The 19,880-nt window shown below is 40.5% G+C and overlaps 1 protein-coding gene across 2 annotated transcripts; it reads right to left on the minus strand.

Moving 5' to 3' along the window:
* Positions 1-12,963: 12,963 nt before the first annotated feature.
* On the minus strand, positions 12,964-16,194 carry LOC109080476 (fractalkine-like). 2 transcript variants are annotated; one of them, XR_006161420.1, is made up of 8 exons: positions 15,705-16,194; positions 15,423-15,534; positions 15,188-15,337; positions 14,852-14,944; positions 14,650-14,742; positions 14,444-14,536; positions 14,038-14,332; positions 12,964-13,528 (listed from the first exon to the last, which is right to left on the minus strand). XR_006161420.1 is itself a non-coding variant. In XM_042768237.1 (8 exons), the coding sequence occupies exons 1-8, from the start codon at positions 15,772-15,774 to the stop codon at positions 13,498-13,500; spliced, it is 735 nt and encodes a 244-aa protein (XP_042624171.1). In that variant the 5' UTR covers positions 15,775-16,193; the 3' UTR covers positions 12,964-13,497. The 2 variants fall into 2 exon arrangements, 1 of the variants encoding a protein (XP_042624171.1); XM_042768237.1 differs by having other exon boundaries at positions 14,240-14,332; positions 15,705-16,193.
* Positions 16,195-19,880: the final 3,686 nt, after the last annotated feature.

Below are 19,880 nucleotides of genomic sequence, written 5' to 3' on the forward strand. Positions count from 1 at the left end.
CAGTGATGACTGTCAGTTTATGTGCATACGGCAGAAATGTTAAGAAAAATCAATAAAAGACGTAAACACACAGAAGATTAACGCTATTAACAGCAATTATGCAATCAAACTTGTGTTGAAAATAAAGTTTATTTTGATTATTGATTTATTGGTAGATTGTTTTTTCGATTTATTGATGAATCGGTTTATGTACTTATATTTTAGTTTTGCCCATTTTTTCCGCAAGTAAATTATTAACAAAGGGTCTTTATCATTCAACATAGACTTTTTAGAGATTTTAACCATTTTGCATTGTAATATCCTCATCAAAAAAAACATACCTGGAGTTGTGTTTTATTATGTGATGGTTATCCTTTGTCGAACTCTTCTGCAATCAAAACACTGACCCATACATACTCTAGCAAATTTCACAAGGAGGTTTCAAGTAATGTTTTCACCATGGCAGTCCTTAGGGCTCCTAAAGTAGGTTTAACATCCCGAACAAAGCTTATTAAGGAATCTTTCAGAACATATTTTCACAAAGAATAAGAATAAAACAGAATAAAATTGCAGTAAATTGCATTTTATTTTATTTTTTCCTGTAAACACACAGCTTATACCTGGGAAACAGCTTTATAGCTTATGGCTGTGAAATTGTAAACAATCCTTCGAATAAAGTGCCAATGGCATGAAACCTGAATGGAACTCACATTTGTAAACAAAGCTTATACCATCAGAGGTTGTCCAGTTAACATCTCAAAAAAAAAAAAAAAAAAAAAAAAAAAAAAAAAAAAAAAAAAAAAAAAAAAAAAAAAAAAAAAAAAACGTAATCTTGCTAAAAAAAAAAAAAAAAAAAAAAAAAAAAAAAATTTAAAAAAAAAAAAAAAAAAAAACTTGAGATAAAGGCCATTTCAAAGACAATTACAACACTGACCCAACCATAAAAAAAATACACACACAAAACGACCTGGTGTGAAAAAAGAGCAAATGGTTTAGAAAAAAAGTGCATTTCAAATAATTGTGAAAAACCACGCTTAAGCCTCTCTCATTCAGAACTGCACATTTTAAGTAAATGGTAAACAGACAAAGCCATAGTTAAACGCAATGTTGGCTTTCATTGATGTTAAAAAGTGCAATTGGAACACCAAGAAAACCTGCTTGTGTGCAAAAAAAAGGTGATAAACATTTGCATTTCAAATACATTTTAAACATTAACCTCTCTCATTCAGTCATGCTGCAAGACTGAATTATGAACTGGTAAACGACAAAGCTTTAAAAGCAATGTTATCAGCTTTTACGACTAAACATTTGCAAACAACATTGTACTGCAGAATCTGCACAAATAAAAGTCGTTGCACACTGTGATTTTCATCGGATTTAAATATGTAGTGGTCCTTTTAACAGTGCAAAATTCAAAACTGTAATAAATCGATAAAATGTTAAACAAAACAGCTTATGCATGAACTGACAGGAATTCGACTACCTGTGGGAAATGAGGCAGAACACTATTCACTCATTATTTGAGAAAAACTTTGCATTGCAGTGCAAAAAGGTCAACATGTCCAAATGTTCAGGGCTTAGGCTTGCTCTTTTTAGAGGATATTTTCCTGCCGCAGAAAACTGCCGCAGTTTACAGGTTACTCTTCTTTTTTGAAGGCTCAAAGTAAAGTGCTCCCACACTTTGGATGACTTCGTTCGATTAGTTTTATCTTCCGCTTTTTTCTTTTTCTTTCTCGAGCTTACTCCACTGCCGCCTGCCTCACCCATCACGCTGAATGCTGCAGAGACGCTGTGCTGGAAGCACGTGACATAAAACGAGGCCAGCTATTGGCTATTCGCTGCTTCTCCTGCTGTACTGGCTGAGAAAAACCTCCGGTGGCTCATTACTGCCACACTTTGGTCACCGCAGATTTAAAATATGCACGAAATGAGCCGCTTACGGCAAATAAAAAATTATTTAGCAACGAATCGATTACTAAATTAGTTGACAACTATTTTAATAATCGATTTTAATCGATTAAATCGATTAGTTGTTTCAGCTCTAAATCAAACTTATAGCAAAATGTGGTAGTTCTGTATGTTGTCTCTGGGTTAGCATCATCTGAGGTCCTCTGAGGGGCTGGCATCATCTCTTCTCAGGTGTTCTGGATCCAGACTGGAGCTTCTGTAAATCCTAGTTACCACGGGATGTAAATCCTGTGGCAAAACAGAGAAACAAATAGAGACATAATTAGCGTAGCTGCTGTTCCAGCCAAGTAAAATTAATTAGTTTAACCCAAGCTAAAGAATAATAATGCGCATTTGATCAGATATAACTGCAGTCCAAAATTATGAGATGCATTATTTGAATGCTTGGCCAAAGAGGTGTGTTTTAATCTAGATTTAAACAGAGGAAGTGTGTCTGAACCCCGAACATTATCAGGAAGGCTATTCCAGAGTTTGGGAGCCAAATGTGAAAAGGCTCTACCTCCTTTAGTGGACTTTGCTATCCTAGGTACTATCAAAAGTCCAGCGTTTTGTGACCTTAGGGAGCGTGATGGGTTGTAGCGTGGTAGAAGACTAGTTAGGTACACATGAGCTAAGCCATTAAGGGCCTTATAAGTAAGTAATTTACATTACATTTACATTTAATCTTTTAGCAGACGCTTTTATCCAAAGCGACTTACAAATGAGAACAGTAGAAACAATCAGATCAACGAGAACAACAACGGTATACAAGTGCTATGACAAGTCTCAGTTAGTCTGGTACAGAACACATAGCCAGGGTTTTTTTTTTTTTTTTTTTTTTTTTTTTTTGGGAATATGATAGAAAAGAAAAAAAGGTAAGTACTAGTATTAGTTGGTTAAGTGCAGGCGAAAAAGATGGGTCTTTAGATGTTTTTTGAAAATGAGTAAAGACTCAGCTGTTCGAATTGAGATCGGGAGGTCATTCCACCAGCTGGGAGCAGTCCAGGAAAAAGTCCGTGAGAGTGATTTTGAACCTCTTTGGGATGGCAACACAAGTAATAATATTTTGTAACTGATACAGAACTTAATAGGTAGCCAGTGCAGAGACTGTAAAATTGGGGTAATATGATCATATTTTCTTGACCTGGTAAGGACTCTAGAAGCTGCATTTTGGACTACCTGTAGCTTGTTTATTGAGGATGCAGGACAACCACCTAGCAGTGCATTACAATAGTCCAGTCTAGAGGTCATGAACGCATGAACTAGCTTTTCTGCATCAGAAACGGGTAACATGTTTCGTATTTTGTTAATGTTTCTAAGATGGAAGAATGCTGTTTTTGTAACATGGGAAATATGATTTTCAAAAGACAAGTTACTGTCTAATATAACACCCAGATTTTTGACAGTAGAGGAAGTAACAGTACATCCGTCTAATTGCAAATTGCAATCTACGAGATTCTGTAATGTTTTCTGGTCCAATAAATAATATCTCTGTCTTATCTGAATTTAATAGGAGAAAATTATTGGTCATCCATTCTTTTACATTTTTAACACACTCTGTTAGCTTAGATAATTTAGAAGTTTCATCTGGTCTTGTTGAGATTTATAGTTGAGTATCATCAGTATAACAGTGGGAAACTAATCCTGTATTTTCTAATCATATTACCAAGGGGCAACATGTATATTGAAAATAGCAGAGGACCTAGGACAGATCCTTGTGGCACTCCATATTTTACTGGTGATAAATGAGATGACTCCCCATTTAAATAAACTAAATGGTAGCGATCGGACAGGTAGGACCTAAACCATCTTAAAGCCTGCCCTTGGATACCTGTATAGTTTTGTAATCTATCTATGAGTATGTCGTGATCTATGGTGTCAAACGCAGCAATAAGATCAAGTAAAACTAGCAATGAGATGCAGCCTTGGTCTGATGCAAGAAGCAAGTCATCAGTTTCTGTGCTATGATGGGGCCTGAAACCCGACTGAAATTCTTCATAGAGATCATTTTTTTGCAGGTAGGAGAACAATTGAGCAGACACAACTTTTTCTAAAATTTTAGACATAAATGGAAGATTTGAAATGGGTCTGTAATTTGCCAGTTCACTAGGATCTAGTTGTGGTTTCTTAATAAGAGGCTTCATAACCGCCAGCTTGAATGGTTTTGGGACCTGACCTAAAGATAACGACGAGTTAATAATATTGAGAAGCGGTTTTTCTGCTACAGGTAACAACTCTTTCAGTAATTTAGTGGGTACAGGATCTAATAAACATGTTGTTGGTTTAGATCCAGTGATAAGTTTATTTAGCTCTTCCTGTCCTACAGTTGTAAAGCACTGCAGTTTATTTTTGGGTCTGATGGATAAAACTAAAGTATTAGACGCTGTAGAATCTACATTTGTTATTATATTTCTGATGGTATCTATTTTATCAGTGAAGAAATTCATAAAGTCATTACTATTTAACTGTGAGGGAATATTTAGATCAGGTGGCGTCTGGTTATTTGTTAATTTACCCACTGTGCTAAATAAAAACCTTGGATTGTTTTGGTTGTTTTCTATGAGTTTGTGGATATGATCGGCCCTGGCAGTTTTTAGAGCCTGTCTATAGCTGGACATACTGTTTTTCCATGCAATTCTAAAAACTTCCAAGTTAGTTTTTCTCCATTTGCACTCAAGACTACAAGTTTCTTTCTTGAGAGCGTGGGTATTACTGTTGTACCATGGCTCAGTACGGTTTTTCTCTAACCTTTTTCAATTTGATGGGGGCAACAGCTTCTAATGTATTAGAGAAGATAGTGCCCATGTTGCCAGTCATTTCGTCTAGTTCATGTGTATTTATGGGTACACAGAGCAGTTGAGAAAAATATTTGTGAATCTGTCTGTCAGCCAATCATCAACGCTCACACTCCCCTGAGTACTAATCATTAGCACCTGATCTCCATTACCCCGGCACTATAAAACACTCACAGAAACACCAGTTCACCGTCAAGCCTCCAACAGGAATCGACCTCACGATCTTGTCTCCAACTCACCTCGTCTTCTCAGCAAACACCAGCCATAACGTATACTCACATTTGGGAAGTTAACCTGTGTCTTTGTTCTCTTGTCCCCAGAACTCTCATGGCATTATCCGTGATCTGAATTCTCCTACATACCTCGATATCTCCTGAGTGCCCATGTGATTATTCAAACATTGTTCTCCCACTGCAAAGAGAAGAGACAAGTATTGATATTCACGTACTGTGTGGCTTTGACGTCTCGACACGTAATGAACTCACCTGGCTTTCACAGAAGCGGAATCCCCTGGCTTCCACTGACACGAACTCCACAGACCCCGCACCAAGATTGCACTTACTCACCTCTCACGAACTTTGTCTAAATAAAAGACTGTGTTGAATTCACTTACCTCAGCCTCCGTGAACTATCCTGACAGAAGGCTTGACCAACACCGATGGATTCAACACAAACTGAGGACGGCATTTCCACAAACCCTGCTCCCACACTGGTGTATATCGCGAACACAATCATTCAACCAGCGCCCTTCTCAGGCAGGGAGGAGGACTGCAATGGATTTCTGTTACAATGCTCTCTCGCACTGGACACAACATGCACATCAGTACCCCACGGATCGATCCAAAATATCCTTTATCATTCAACAGTTATCCGGGGCTGCGCTGAGGTGGGCAGAAGCACTATGGTTCCATGAAACAGTGGTCACTTCGTCGTTTCAGAATTTCTTAACCATTTTAAAGTGTTTTGCCGTCCGGTGGGTGATTCCTCAGTCAGTGAACGATTACTACATTTACGTCAAGAAAAGAAATCAAGAAAAGAAATCAGTGTCTGAGTACTCTCTTGAATTTCGAAACCCTGGCTGCAGCGAGTGGATGGAACGAGAAAGCCTTACTGACGGTGTACCGGGAAGAGCTAAATTCCGCACTACGGTTACAGCTCGCCATCTTTGATGATAATATGGGGTTAGAAAAATTCATGCAGCAAGCCCAGCGAGTTCACCTAAGATCCAAGTCATGTTATCAAGACGCACCTGCCCCAGCTTCTGTTAACCATCAGCCCGCGTCGGAGAAAATTTCTGAATCACAGCCAGAACGGATGCAAGTGGAAATGAAGAGACTGACTCCTGCTGAACGAATTCGCAGATGAGAGAATAGACTTTGCCTTTATTGTGGGAATGACAATCACTTCATACGCACTTGCCCATCTCGTCCCCCGCATCTAATGGTGAGTTCAGTCTTTCCAAAACCCTCTGTGTCCTCCCCATTAACTATCAGTGTGACTCTGAAAATTAGAGATATCGTCGTTTCAGCCACGGCCATCGTGGACTCCGGTTCAGCCGGCAACTTCATCTCGGGAAAACTCGCCAAAACCCACGATCTCCGAACGACCAGAACCCAGAAACAATACTCCATCTACGCAGTGACAGGTGAGATGATCAATCAAGGGTATGTGACCTCACAAATTGCACCTTTCACTCTCAGTATACAGAATACCCATCATGAGTCTTTCACCCCATTTGTTCTTGAGAAAAGTCAGACTGATATTATCCTAGGACGTCCGTGGCTGATCCAGCATCAACCCTCACTAGATTGGGCCACCGGAGAGATTATAAATTGGGGCTGTGATTGCAATAAGATAAATCAAGTACATTCTTCTTGTGACAAGCCAGATTCCATGATGATTAACTCTACATCTATTGAAAGCCCAAAGGAAAATGTATCCACCAGTGTTCCCTCATGCTATGCTTCCTCTTCTGATGTGTTTAACCCAATCGCAGCAGCCAAGTTACCCCCGCATCGACCTTGGGATTGCACTGTAGACCTTATACCTGGAGAGCCCATTCCTAAGGGTAGAATATACTCCCTGTCCATTCCAGAACAGACAGCGATGCGTGAGTATGTTGAAGAGACTTTGAAACAGAGATATATTAGACCATCTACCTCCCCAGCTGCAGCCAGCTTCTTCTTTGTCCCCAAGAAGGATGGTGGGTTACGACCTTGCATTGATTACAGGGCCTTAAATAAGATCACTGTGAAATTCAGTTACCTACTTCCCTTGATTCCATCCTCCCTGGAACAACTCCGTGACGCTCGCATCTTCACCAAATTAGATCTCAGGAGCGCATATAATCTGATCAGAATCCGAGAGGGAGACGAATGGAAAACAGCTTTCATCATGCCAGCTGGGCACTACGAATACCTGGTGATGCCATATGGTCTTGTTAACGCCCCTTCTGTTTTTCAGAGTTTTATGGATGAGGTCCTTCGAGAGTTCTTGAACCGATTTGCCCTTGTTTACATCGATGACATACTCATCTACTCTCGCAATGAAAGGGAACATCAACAGCACGTTACCCAGGTACTCCAGCGACTCCGAGAATTTTCCTTGTTTGTGAAGGCAGAAAAATGTATCTTTCACCCGACTTCCATGGAATTCCTAGGATGTCAGATTAACGCTAGAGGGGTAAAGATGGATGACCGCAAGACAGAAGCTATCACTTCCTGGCCTACACCCAAGTCTGTAAAGGAGCTCCAGAGGTTCTTGGGCATCGCGAACTTCTACCGACGGTTCATCGATCAATACAGTATCATCACCACCCCATTAACATCATTATTGAAGGGTAAGCCCAAGACACTCCAGTGGACTCCGGAAGCAGAACAGGCCTTCCAAGCGCTAAAGACCGCCTTCACAAAAGCCCCTTTATTACAGCACCCAGATCCAGAGAAAAAATTCATTGTGGAAGTGGATGCCTGCATTACGGGGGTGGGAGCCATCCTATCCCAATATTCTGAGCAAGCTGAAAAACCAATGCCCTGTGCTTTCTTTTCCAGGAAACTATCCTCCGCCGAAAGAAACTATGACATTGGCAATTGAGAGTTACTGGCAGTGAACCTGGCCCTCGAGGAATGGAGGTACTGGTTAGAGGGAGCCCGGCAGCCTTTCCTTGTACTCACGGATCACAAGAACCTTCAGTACCTAAAAGAAGCTAAAAGACTCAACCCTCGCCAAGCTAGGTGGGCGCTATTCTTCACCCGGTTCCATTTCCTCATATCCTACCATCCTGGGTCCAAGAACATGAGAGCTGACACCTTATCCGACACACACTGTAGAGGAAGTCCAGGAAGAACCAGAAACCATCTTGCCCACCAAACTATTTGTTAACCCGATTCAGTGGGACCTTGACAAACTACTCCGTGAACAAGCCCAAAACCAGCCCGTTCAGCCTATGTCAAGTCAAGTCAAGTCATCTTTATTTATATAGCACTTTAAACAAAAAAGATTGCATCAAAGCAACTGAACAACATTAATTAGGAAAACAGTGTGTCAATAATACAAAATGAGAGTTAAAGGCAGTTCATCACTGAATTCAGTGATGTCATCATGCAGCTCAGTTCAGTTTAAATGGTATCTGTGCAATAATTTGCAATCAAGTCAACGATATCGCTGTAAATGAAGTGTCCCCAACTAAGCAAGCCAGAGGCGACAGCGGCAAGGAACCAAAACTCCATCAGTGAGAGAATGGAGAAAAAAACCTTGGGAGAAACCAGGCTCAGTTGGGGGGCCAGTTCTCCTCTGACCAGACGAAACCAGCAGTTCAATTCCAGGCTGCAGCAAAGTCAGGTTGTGCAGAAGGATCATCTGTTTCCTGTGGTCTTGTCCCTGTGGTCGTCTGAGACAAGGTCTTTACAGGGGATCTGTCTCTGGGGCTCTAGTCCTGGTCTCTGCTGTCTTTCAGGGCTGTAGAGGTCCTTTCTAGGTGCTAATCCACCATCTGGGCTGGATACATACTGGATCCGCGTGACTGCAGTGACCATCTGACTTGGATACAGACTGGATCTGGTGGGCCACGGTGACCTCGGAATAAGAGAGAAACAGACTAATATGAGCGTAGATGCCATTCTTCTAATGATGTAGCAAGTACATCGGGTGTTATGGGAAGTGTTCCCGGTTCCGGTTTACCTAATTAATGCACGCCTAAAAATCCTTTAACGGATTTGGATATTAGAAGTGTATTAGTATGTTATGTGTAAGCCAGGTTAAAGAGATGGGTCTTTAATCTAGATTTAAACTGCAAGAGTGTGTCTGCCTCCCGAACAATGTTAGGCTAGGTGTCCAGTAGGGAAGGTCTACGTAACGGAGGATTACCGTGTGCCCCTCATCTCTGACGCTCATTCCTCGGTAGGAACCGGTCATCCAGGAGTCAATAAAACATTGTCAACTCTTCAAAGGAAGTACTGGTGGCCAAGGATGCGGGAGGATGTCATGGAGTTTATTCAAGGGTGCGCACTCTGTGCAATGACCAAGATACCTCGGCAACTACCTACTGGAAAGCTCCTTCCCTTGCCGATTCCTCAGCGCCCCTGGTCCCACATTGGAGTTGACTTCGTTACTGATCTCCCATCGTCTGACGGTAACACATGTATTCTTGTAGCCATTGATAGATTCTCCAAGGCATGTAAACTTATTCCATTGAAAGGCCTACCCACAGCCTTTGAGACTGCCGAACTTCTGTTCAATCACTTATTCCGTAATTTTGGTATTCCTGAAGATATCATTTCCGACAGGGGACCTCAATTAATTTCGAGGGTCTGGTAGTCCTTCCTTGCCTTGCTCAGCGTCAACGTCAGTCTTACTTCTGGTTACCATCCTCAGGCAAACGGGCAAACAGAACGCAAGATCCAGGATATCAGTCATTTCCTCAGGACCTTCTGCCACCGGAACCAGAACCTATGGAACAGGTACCTAGTCTGGGCCGAATATGCCCAAAATTCCCTCTGACAAACATCAACTAATCTAACCCCGTTTCAATGCATTCTTGGCTACCAACCTCCTCTGTTCCCATTGTCTGGATTGCCCTCTAATGTTCTGGCTGTAAATGACTGGTTGCGTGACAGTGAACGGGTCTGGAACCAAGCGCACCGTCACCTTCAACAAGCGGTGAATCGCCAGCAACGTTTTGCGGATACCCACTGTAAGGAAACCCCTGTCTACCAGCCCGGCCAACTAGTATGGCTGTCCACCCGGGACATCAGGTTACGGCAACCATGCAAAAAACTAAGCCCGAGGTACATTGGACCATTCCCGATAGAACGACAAATTAACCCGTCACCTACCGACTCCAACTTCCTGCCCAGTACTGGATCCACCCTACCTTTCACATCTCCCTGTTGAAACCCCATTACTTGCCTGTTTCTGTTCCCTCTGCAGACCCGGTCCCTGACGACGAACCCCCGTTGCCACCCATCGATGCGGAACCCATCTACATGGTTAAGGAGATCCTGGACTCCCAGCGCCGTGGAGGGCGGTTAGAGCACTTAATAGACTGGGAAGATTACGGATCAGAAGAGAGGTGTTGGGTGCCTCGCCAATATATTCTTGACCCAAGTCTGCTTACTGAATTTCACGCCCAGCATCCAGAGAAACCCGCTCCACGACCTCGAGGTAGACCCCCACGACGCCGGAGAGTAAGGCCCACTGACGCGGACCCTGGAGGGGGGGTGATGTCAGCCGATCATCAACGCTCACACTCCCCTGAGTACTAATCACCAGCACCTGATCTCCATTACCCCGGCACTATAAAACACTCACAGAAACACCAGTTCACCGTCAAGCCTCCAACAGGAATTGGCCTCATGATCTTGTCTCCAACTCATCTCGTCTTCTCAGCAAACGCCAGCTGTAACGTATACTCACATTTGGGAAGTTAACCTGTGTGTCTTTGTTCTCTTGTCCCCAGAACTCTCATGGCACTATCCATGATCTGAATTCTCCTACGTACCTCGATTATCTCCTGAGTGCCCATGTGATTCTTCGAACATTGTTCTCCCACTGCAAAGAGAAGAGACAAGTATTGATATTCACTTATCGTGTGGCTTTGACGTCTCGACATGTAAGCAAACTCACCTGGCTTTCACAGAAGCGGAATCCCCTGGCTTCCACGGACACGAACTCCACAGACCCCGCACCAAGATTGCACTTACTCACCTCTCACGAACTTTGTCTAAATAAAAGACAGTGTTGAATTCACTTACCTCAGCCTTCGTGTACTATCCTGTCACTGTCTTTGGTGGCTGGAACAACAGTTCTGCCCGGACGATAACGCGAAGCTATATAGTTATTATCATCAATACGCAGAATGCACGATACAAGGAAATGGTCAGTAACATCATCACTTTGAGGTACGATATCTATGTCAGTAAGATCGATTCCATGCGATATAATTAAACTAACATATGATTAAAACAATGAGTGGGCCCGGTGACATTTTGCTTTACTCTAAAACAGTTTAATAAGTCAGTAAACGCAAGTCCTAATGCATCATTTGTATTATCAACATGAATGTTTAAATCTCCGAAAATTAGCACTTTATCAGTCCAAATCCAAATATATGTATATGTTTTACCTCTCCTAATATTGTCTTGTGTTTATGATTTTTAAGTTTAATCGTGGCCGCTATTGTACTACTTGGCAGAGAAGAAAAGGCTGGGTGTTTGGGATGATGGAAGTAAATGGAGCTCGCTGCCTACCAGTCTTAAAGATGGTAAAGGACCGTTCCAGGACCACACTGATGCCCATTATCACAAGGCACATCAGAAGGGGGTCAACTGTTTACAGTGACAATTGGAGGGCATATCTTAATGCGCTACAACCACTAGGATACAGACACCTAACTGTAAACCACAGTGAAAATTTTGTGGATCCCCAAACTGGCTGTCACACACAACATATTGAACGGGCCTGGCTAGCCATCAAGGCACAGGTGTCAAGATTCAGGGGTAACAAGACTACAAAACTATTAAGAGAAGATTTTAAATTCATCCAGTGGCACTATTGGCTGGGAAGAAGAAATAGGAAAGGTGCCTTGGCACAGCTGATCCATGACATTAGAAGACCATACAGGTTTAGATTTCATTAAAGGTGTATCTTCCCAAAATGCATGATTTTTTGGCTCTAGACAGTCTCTGTTATCGAACTGTTTATGTTGTGACATTTCTTCAGATTCCGAAATTTGACTATATCATGCTAACAACTTCTAACTTGTTTTGTTAAGTTCATAGCTTACTTAAACTACTTAGGAGCGTATGCATACACAGTGTTGCAGAATGTATAGTAAACTTTGAAACATGAATGTGATAGTTTTGCTTTGATAGATATTGGGATATTATTGCACGGCACAGATTTACTTTTTATTTCCTTTATTCTTCTTTTTAATTTTCCATTTCTGATCTGACACTCTAATTACCAATTTGACTTTACAGTCACACTGTAAATTACAGTGCTCTGTTCCTGTGTAAGAACAGTGTAACTGCAATGCAACAAATACAGTTACACTTCATAATAAGTAAACAATTCCTGTGGATTCACCATGTAATTTCTCTGGTGTTACACAGTTATGATTGAACGATTACACTTTAAATTCAGTGAATATAATTTGTTTCAACACTGATGTTACACAGCGGCACCCAGCGAGTTAGGCTTTACGTATAAATTGTGGTTGGTGTCCAGAATTTTACACTTTATATTGAGTGGTCAGTTCCTGCAGTGTTGCCATGTAAGTACACTGTTATTAAAGTGTTGCACAGAGAATTAGGTTTTACATATTACACAGTAAGTTGTGACCATTTTACACTTTATATTAAGTGGTCAGTTCCAGAGGAGTTACCATGTAAGTACACTGTTATTAAAGTGTTGTACAAACGATTAGGTTTTACATATTACACAGTAAATTGACCATTTTACACTTTATATTAAGTGGTCAGTTCCTGAGGTGTTGCCATGTAAGTACACTGTTATTTAAGTGTTGCAGAAAGTTTTGTTTTACATATTACGCAGTAAATTGTGACCATTTTACACTTTATATTGAGTGGACAGTTCCTATGGATTTACAATGTAAGTGGAAGTGTAAAAACTTGTGCATGTACATATTGTTGTTACAAAATGTAGTTACATAATTCTTGTTACACGTGTACTTTCTGAAGTGAAAAAAAGTGTTTGTACTTACACATTCTATTCAGTGGGTTGTTACATGTGTGTAGTTACACCAGTATTAGAGCTGTAGATACTATGTACCAATGTGTACTTACACTGTGGTTACATGCTACGTACACACCTAGTTACCATGTTAAGTTCACAGGTACAGGGGACACAATATAAAGTGGGACCAAAAAATCTAGTAGTATGGCTATAAAGATTGAGAAATAGAATTTGATTGAATAGAAGTCAAGAAGAGATTCATGAAAAAAACAATCAGACTTCCAGTAATTCCTGAAGAAAGGACAAATTAAAAAGAAAGAGTTAACATGCCAAACCCCCACAGTTTTACACAGTAGTAACAATCAACCTCACAAATGTTGCTGACAGCCTCAGCATGCTACTTAATTTAGTAATCATCAGTCAATCACACAAACTATATAATTATTTATATAATATAATTTATTATATATTTATCTATGATGATTGTTGATGTAGTAGTACTCTACTGCACATTAAGAGATGTCATGGTTTCCTTGGTCCTGATGTCTCAACATACTGTAGATAAGAAATGCTGTAGTTATTCTCATCCTGGCCGCATGCAGAAGTGAGTGGATCTATAGGACACAAATGAAAGAGAACTCATTTATAATATATAATACAGTAATTGACTTGTTTTTGTATTTATAAAGCAATTGTTTTAAGTGTATTTTAAGTTTTTTTCTCCAGTATATTATGTTCCAGATGTGGCACCAATGTCATGCATATTGGAAGACTTTAGTGAAAGTTCTTTGATAAAGTAATCTTAATGAATTTAATTAATAACTGTACTGTACTATTAGATTTAGTAAATTTCTATTGGTGTTTGCATGCTCACTATTTGGGATCTGCATTTTTCTGTTCACCAAAAAACACAGAAATAGTTGCCGTTCACACAATAGTTGTATATGCAACATAGTTACCTGTTACATCTGGGATATAAAATTTTATAACACAACTCTACAATGTTTGTGGTTTTTACATTAGAACATTTTACTTTGTACTTTTTACATTGTTGACTATGATACATTTTTTTTTTTTAATCCTCCTGAGTTAAAAGACAACTTAAAAGAGGAGAAAATCTAACCGGTTATGTGACTCTTCAAAGTGGACCAGACCCATTTCCTCCAGCCGATGGAGTGGTGTAGTTTCTATCATTCTGACTGACTCTGATGCTTTCCTTTAAAGAGGGAAGAACAATGTCATTTTAATAATGTCCTCTAAGGGTTTAGATAATATGAAGACTTCCTAAGGTTAAACAGACAATATAAAAGATAAGAAAATCTAACAGGTCATGTGACTCTTTGAGGTGGACTAGAGTTGTTTCCTCTGGTTGGTGGAGTGGTGTAGTTTCTGATGTTCTGACTGACTCTGACACTTTCCTTTCAGGAGGGAAAAACAAAATTATAATTTTCGACAATGCTTGCTAAGGGTTTAGATAATTTTAAGACTTCCTGAATTAACAGATATCATAAAAGAGGAGAAAATCTGACCAGTCTTCTGACTCTTTGAAGAGGACTAGAGTTGTTTCCTCTGGTTGGTGGAGTGGTGTAGTTTCTGATGTTCTGACTGACTCTGACACTTTCCTTTCAGGAGGGAAAAAACAAAATTATAATTTTCGACAATGCTTGCTAAGGGTTTAGATAATTTTTAAGACTTCCTGAATTAACGGATATCATAAAAGAGGAGAAAATCTGACCAGTCTTCTGACTCTTTGAAGAGGACTAGAGTTGTTTCCTCTGGTTGGTGGAGTGGTGTAGTTTCTGATGTTCTGACTGACTCTGACACTTTCCTTTCAGGAGGGAAAAACAAAATTATCATTTGACAATGCTTACTAAGGGTTTAGATAATTTCAAGACTTCCTGAATTAACAGATATCACAAAAGAGGATAAAATCTGACCAGTCTTCTGACTCTTTGAAGAGGACTAGAGTTGTTTCCTTTGGTTGGTGAAGTGGTGTAGTTTGTGATGTTCTGACTGACCCTGATGATTTCCTTTCAGGAGGGAAAAACAAAATTATCATTTCGACAATTCTTTCAAGGGTTTAGATGATATTAAAACCTCCTGCAAATATTTGTATCAAATTTTTTGTTAGATTTTTTTGAATTTCTGAATAAATTATATGATCACATGTTCTGCTCAGTCAATTACAGACATTCACAAGGTATCTGTAACCCAGCATTTTTTGTTCTAAAAAACATAAAAGCATTAGATATATACTGTGACAAGCAGTTTACTTTGCCTCTGTGTCCACTTTAAAGAGGACAACTGACGTCTCAGGTTTGGTGTGAAGATGTGATGCCCTTAAATCCACCAAGTTCATCAGTCTCTGAACCCATCTCTCTGTCGGGTCAGCACAGATCTCCCTTTGAGCTTTTGTGATGAAACTAAAATTCAAAGAGAAGATGGTTCATGATTTCACATAACTAATTCACAATTCATTTTAATTAAGACATTACAAAAAATACTTACATGACACCAGTCCTGTGGCATTCAAGATGTGTAGTATGATAACTCTCAACCTGCTTTACTGGGATTTTTACATTTGAAAAAGAAAAGCAGCACTTGTCGGGACCTTGGCTGACTGCAGGAATAAAAGAAAAGAAAATTGTTTTAAAACACTTAATATAAATCAGTATATGAATGGGATACATTTAAAAATCAAGAAAACGCTTAACAAATATGCATTAAATTTATAATAGACTATATTGTTTGTCTAAAAACTAAATTCAATAAATAAATAAAAAGACACACATTCACTCTGAGCCAGTGAGCAGAAAGCGAAGAGCACAAGGCAGGCGATGAAAACGCAGTAGGGTCTCATGTTTGGGTCTGTGGTCGGTCGCTGATCAGATCTTGATGTGCTGGTCACTTTATCTGTGGCTGATAGCCTCGAAGATGATCACCTCACTGATGCCGTCCGCTTTATAAAGGGGTGAGCTTGTACTTTCCACGCTACAGACCTACAGGGGTTCAGTCCGACGTGGAACAAGTGACATCACAGGCACCGGGGAAAACTGTGATGTGGCCTGCAGAGGTAGTACTTCTTGTTGTACCCTTCCCCAATTCTGTGTATCTACTCTAAATCGCTGACACAGGTAACCAGGGAAATGTGGTCGATTTGAATTTTAAATATTTTGTTTCTTATTTCTTTTCCATCCAAATTCCACAGAAAACATCTTTACATTTATGATGGACCCTCATAAGGACCCCCATGTACAAATTACCTGTCTTACATCAGCATTTTCAGGTTGCATCTTCTCAAGAACATGCCCAAAGCGCTCAAGCGCAGTGCAATGCAAGAAAAGTCCCTTTCTGCAAATGCACGATGGTAAATGATGCAGGAAATGGTGAGCTCTACATTTCGGTAAAGTGGTTGAATTGAAAGTGTTTTTTGTGGTACCAACAGATTTCCACACAGTGTGATCCGAATGCAGATAGTATCAGCTATTACTCACTGAGTTTATACCACATAAATAATGCCTTATCAAGTTTCGTTATCATGTTAAAAATCTATTCAATCACAGACATATGAAAATGACTACTTACTGAGTAACATTTATGATCTTGTTTGATTTGAAATTCCCTGGTTCTTATTAAATTGCTCCTTTCATACCTTTTGTTTTTCCACTTATCTTATTTTGGGCTGCACGTGTCAGGTCGTTGTTCGTCTGTACCCACTGGCCGGCCATTAAAGCACCTCCTCGAACACCACTGCACTTGTTCTTTAATGCAGACCTGTTTAAGACACACATGACTATGAAGTCAGATATTCCAACATCAGTACTTCCATTCTTAGGTTCAAAATTGCCTCTATAACAACCATTTCTCTGTGTGAAATCTAAGCTCTTAAGATCTTAGATTTCACAGCTCTTAAGATGTGCTGTTCAGATCTAGAAGTGTTTTTTGTCAACTGCAAGCCATTCTATTCGCCGCGGGAGTTTCACTCGTTCATTCTGGTGAGCGTTTACATCCCTCCGCAAGCGCACGTAAGTCTGGCTTTACAGAAAACTCGCTGATCAGATGACAGAGACAGAACAACAACACCCAGACTCTGTTTTAATCATTCTTGGGGACTTTAATAAAGCCAATCTCTCCCGTGAACTGCCAAAATACAGACAGCATGTTACATGTCCCACCAGAGACAGTAATATATTGGATCACTGTTACACCACAATAAAGGATGCATATGACTCTGTTCCACGAGCAGCTTTGGGACTGTCTGATCACTGCCTGGTTCATCTTATACTGACCTACAGGCAAAAACTTAAATCTGCTAAACCTGTAGTAAAGACTGTAAAGAGATGGACCAACGAAACAGAGCAGGATTTAAAAGCCTGTTTTGACCTCACTGATTGGAGTGTTTTTGAAGCTGCTACCACCGATCTGGACGAACTCACAGAGACTGTAACATCCTATATTAGTTTCTGTGAGGATATATGCATTCATACCAGGACTTATTTAACATTCAACAACGATAAGCCATGGTTTACAGCAAAACTCAGACATCTTCGTCAGGCCAAAGAGGATGCCTACAGAAATGGGGACAGAGTCTTGTATAATCAGGCCAGAAAAACACACTGAACAAAGAGATTAGAGCGGCTAAAAGGACCTACTCTAAAAAGCTGGAAGACCAGTTTACTTCCAACGACTCAACTTCAGTATGGAAAGGACTGAGAGCCATTACCAACTACAAGACACCATCCCCCTGCACTGAGGCTAATCAATGACTTGCTAACGACCTGAATGGGTTTTATTGTAGATTTGAAACACCCCACATCCATTCTGATCATCTCTCTACACAACCGTTAACACCTCCTGCAATCCCCCTCTCCACACCTCCTGCTCTTCAAATTAGTGAAAACGATGTGCGCCAGGTCTTCAGGAAGAACAAAAGAAGAAAAGCACCAGGCCCAGATGGTGTTACACCAGCCTGTCTGAGAACCTGTGCTGACCAATTGGCCCCCATCTTTTCACAGATCTTCAACAGATCTCTGGAGTTGTGTGAAGTGCCGTCCTGCTTCAAACGCTCCACCATCATCCCCGTTTCAAAGAAACCCAAGATAACAGGACTTAACAACTACAGACCTGTGGCTCTAACGTCTGTCATCATGAAGTCATTTGAAAAACTGGTTCTGGCTTATCTGAAGGACATCACTGGACCCTTACTGGACCCCCTGCAGTTTGCTTACCGAGCAAACAGGTCCGTGGATGATGGAATCATCATGGGATTGCACTTCATCCTGCAACATCTGGGCAAAACAGGGACTTATGTGAGGATCCTGTTTGTGGACTTTAGTTCGGCTTTCAACACCATCATCCCAACAGCCCTCCAGACCAAACTGACCCAGCTCTCTGTTCCTAGCTCTTTCTGTCAGTGGATCACCAGCTTTCTGACAGATAGGCAACAGCTAGTGAGACTGGGGAAATTCATGTCAAATAGCTGCTCCACCAATACTGGTGCCCCTCAGGGATGTGTTCTCTCCCCACTGCTCTTCTCCCTCTACACCAATGACTGAACCGCTAAAGACCCCTCTGTCAAGCTCCTGAAGTTTGCAGACGACACTACAGTCATCGGCCTCATTCAGGACGGTGACGAGTCTGCTTACAGACAAGAGGTTGAGCAGCTGGCTGTCTGGTGCAGTCTTAACAACCTGGAGCTGAACACTCTCAAAACAGTGGAGATGATTGTGGACTTCAGGAGAAACCCCACTGCACTCCCCCCACTCACCATCATAGACAGCACTGTGGCTGCAGTGGAGTCATTCAGATTCATGGGAACCACCATCTCTCAGGATCTGAAGTGGGACAATCACATTGACTCCATTGTTAAAAAGGCCCAACAAAGGTTGTACTTCTTTCGCCAGCTGAGGAAGTTTAACCTGCCACAGGAGCTGCTGAAACAGTTCTATTCTGCCATCATTGAGTCTGTCCTGTGCACTTCAATAAATGTGTGGTTTGGTTCAGCTACAAAATCAGACATCAGAAGACTACAGAGAACGGTTCGGACTGCTGAAAGAATTATTGGTGCTCCCCTGCCCTCCCTTCAAGAACTGTATACATCCAGAGTGAGGAAAAGGGCTCAGAAAATCACTCTGGATCCCTCTCATCCAAGTTACCCCCTTTTTGAACTTTTGCCATCTGGACGGCGCTTCAGAGCCGCAAATACCAGGACAGTCAGGCACAAGAACAGTTTCTTCCCCCAGACAATCTACCTCATGAACAGTTAAATGTTCACCACTTATGCAAAAAATGTGCAATATTCTTATATTTATTTGTTACCCCTCCATCCAAGTACATCTCTGCATCTTACTCTATTCTAATCCATTATCATCTAAAGCACAACTGTTCATACAATTTATTTATTTGCAATTTGTTTTTTGTTTTTTGTTGTTGTTGTTGTCTCTGTGTACTGGAAGCTTATGTCACTAAAACAAATTCCTTGTATGCGTAAGCATACTTGGCAATAAAGCTCTTTCTGATTCTGATTCTGATTCTGATCTTACTGTATATAATTAGTGTATTTCAAACATGACTGCCACCACAACAACATACACACCATTTTGTCAGTTTTGCAGGATATTTTGTGACTTATATTTAGTGATATGAATAATGCAACTTGTCTATAGCAATGTGTCAGCATTATATTTAGAATCGTTATATCCTGTTCTTAGTGTTCTTGATGCTTACTGCATAAACTTTGGTTTTCATTTCTCTTGACTTCCTGCTAAGCCAAAGTTTATTCAAAGGTGCATGCTTCTTCTTTTTTAAAGTAATACTTCACAAAAAAATAATAACAATAAAAAATAAATACAAAATAATTTAATCAACTTTACGTTGTTCCCGTTGACTTTTACTGTATGGACAACAAGAGTTGAAACAATCTTCGAAATATCTTCTTTAGTGTTTCACAGAAAGTCATTTAAAGTG

The sequence above is a fragment of the Cyprinus carpio genome, chromosome A12 (assembly GCF_018340385.1).
Source record: "Cyprinus carpio isolate SPL01 chromosome A12, ASM1834038v1, whole genome shotgun sequence".
In the NCBI taxonomy this organism is placed as follows: Eukaryota; Metazoa; Chordata; class Actinopteri; order Cypriniformes; family Cyprinidae; genus Cyprinus; species Cyprinus carpio.

What these genes read in the sequence shown, in the direction of transcription:
- LOC109080476 (XM_042768237.1), bottom strand. Translation starts at nt 15,774, where the DNA reads ATGAGACCCTACTGCGTTTTCATCGCCTGCCTTGTGCTCTTCGCTTTC. An exon ending in TTCAAAGAGTCAGAAGACTG is followed by an intron (nt 14,743 to 14,851) that starts GTCAGATTTTAT and finishes CCCTCCTGAAAG; the next exon opens with GAAAGTGTCAGAGTCAGTCA. An exon ending in TTCAAAGAGTCAGAAGACTG is followed by an intron (nt 14,537 to 14,649) that starts GTCAGATTTTCT and finishes CCCTCCTGAAAG; the next exon opens with GAAAGTGTCAGAGTCAGTCA.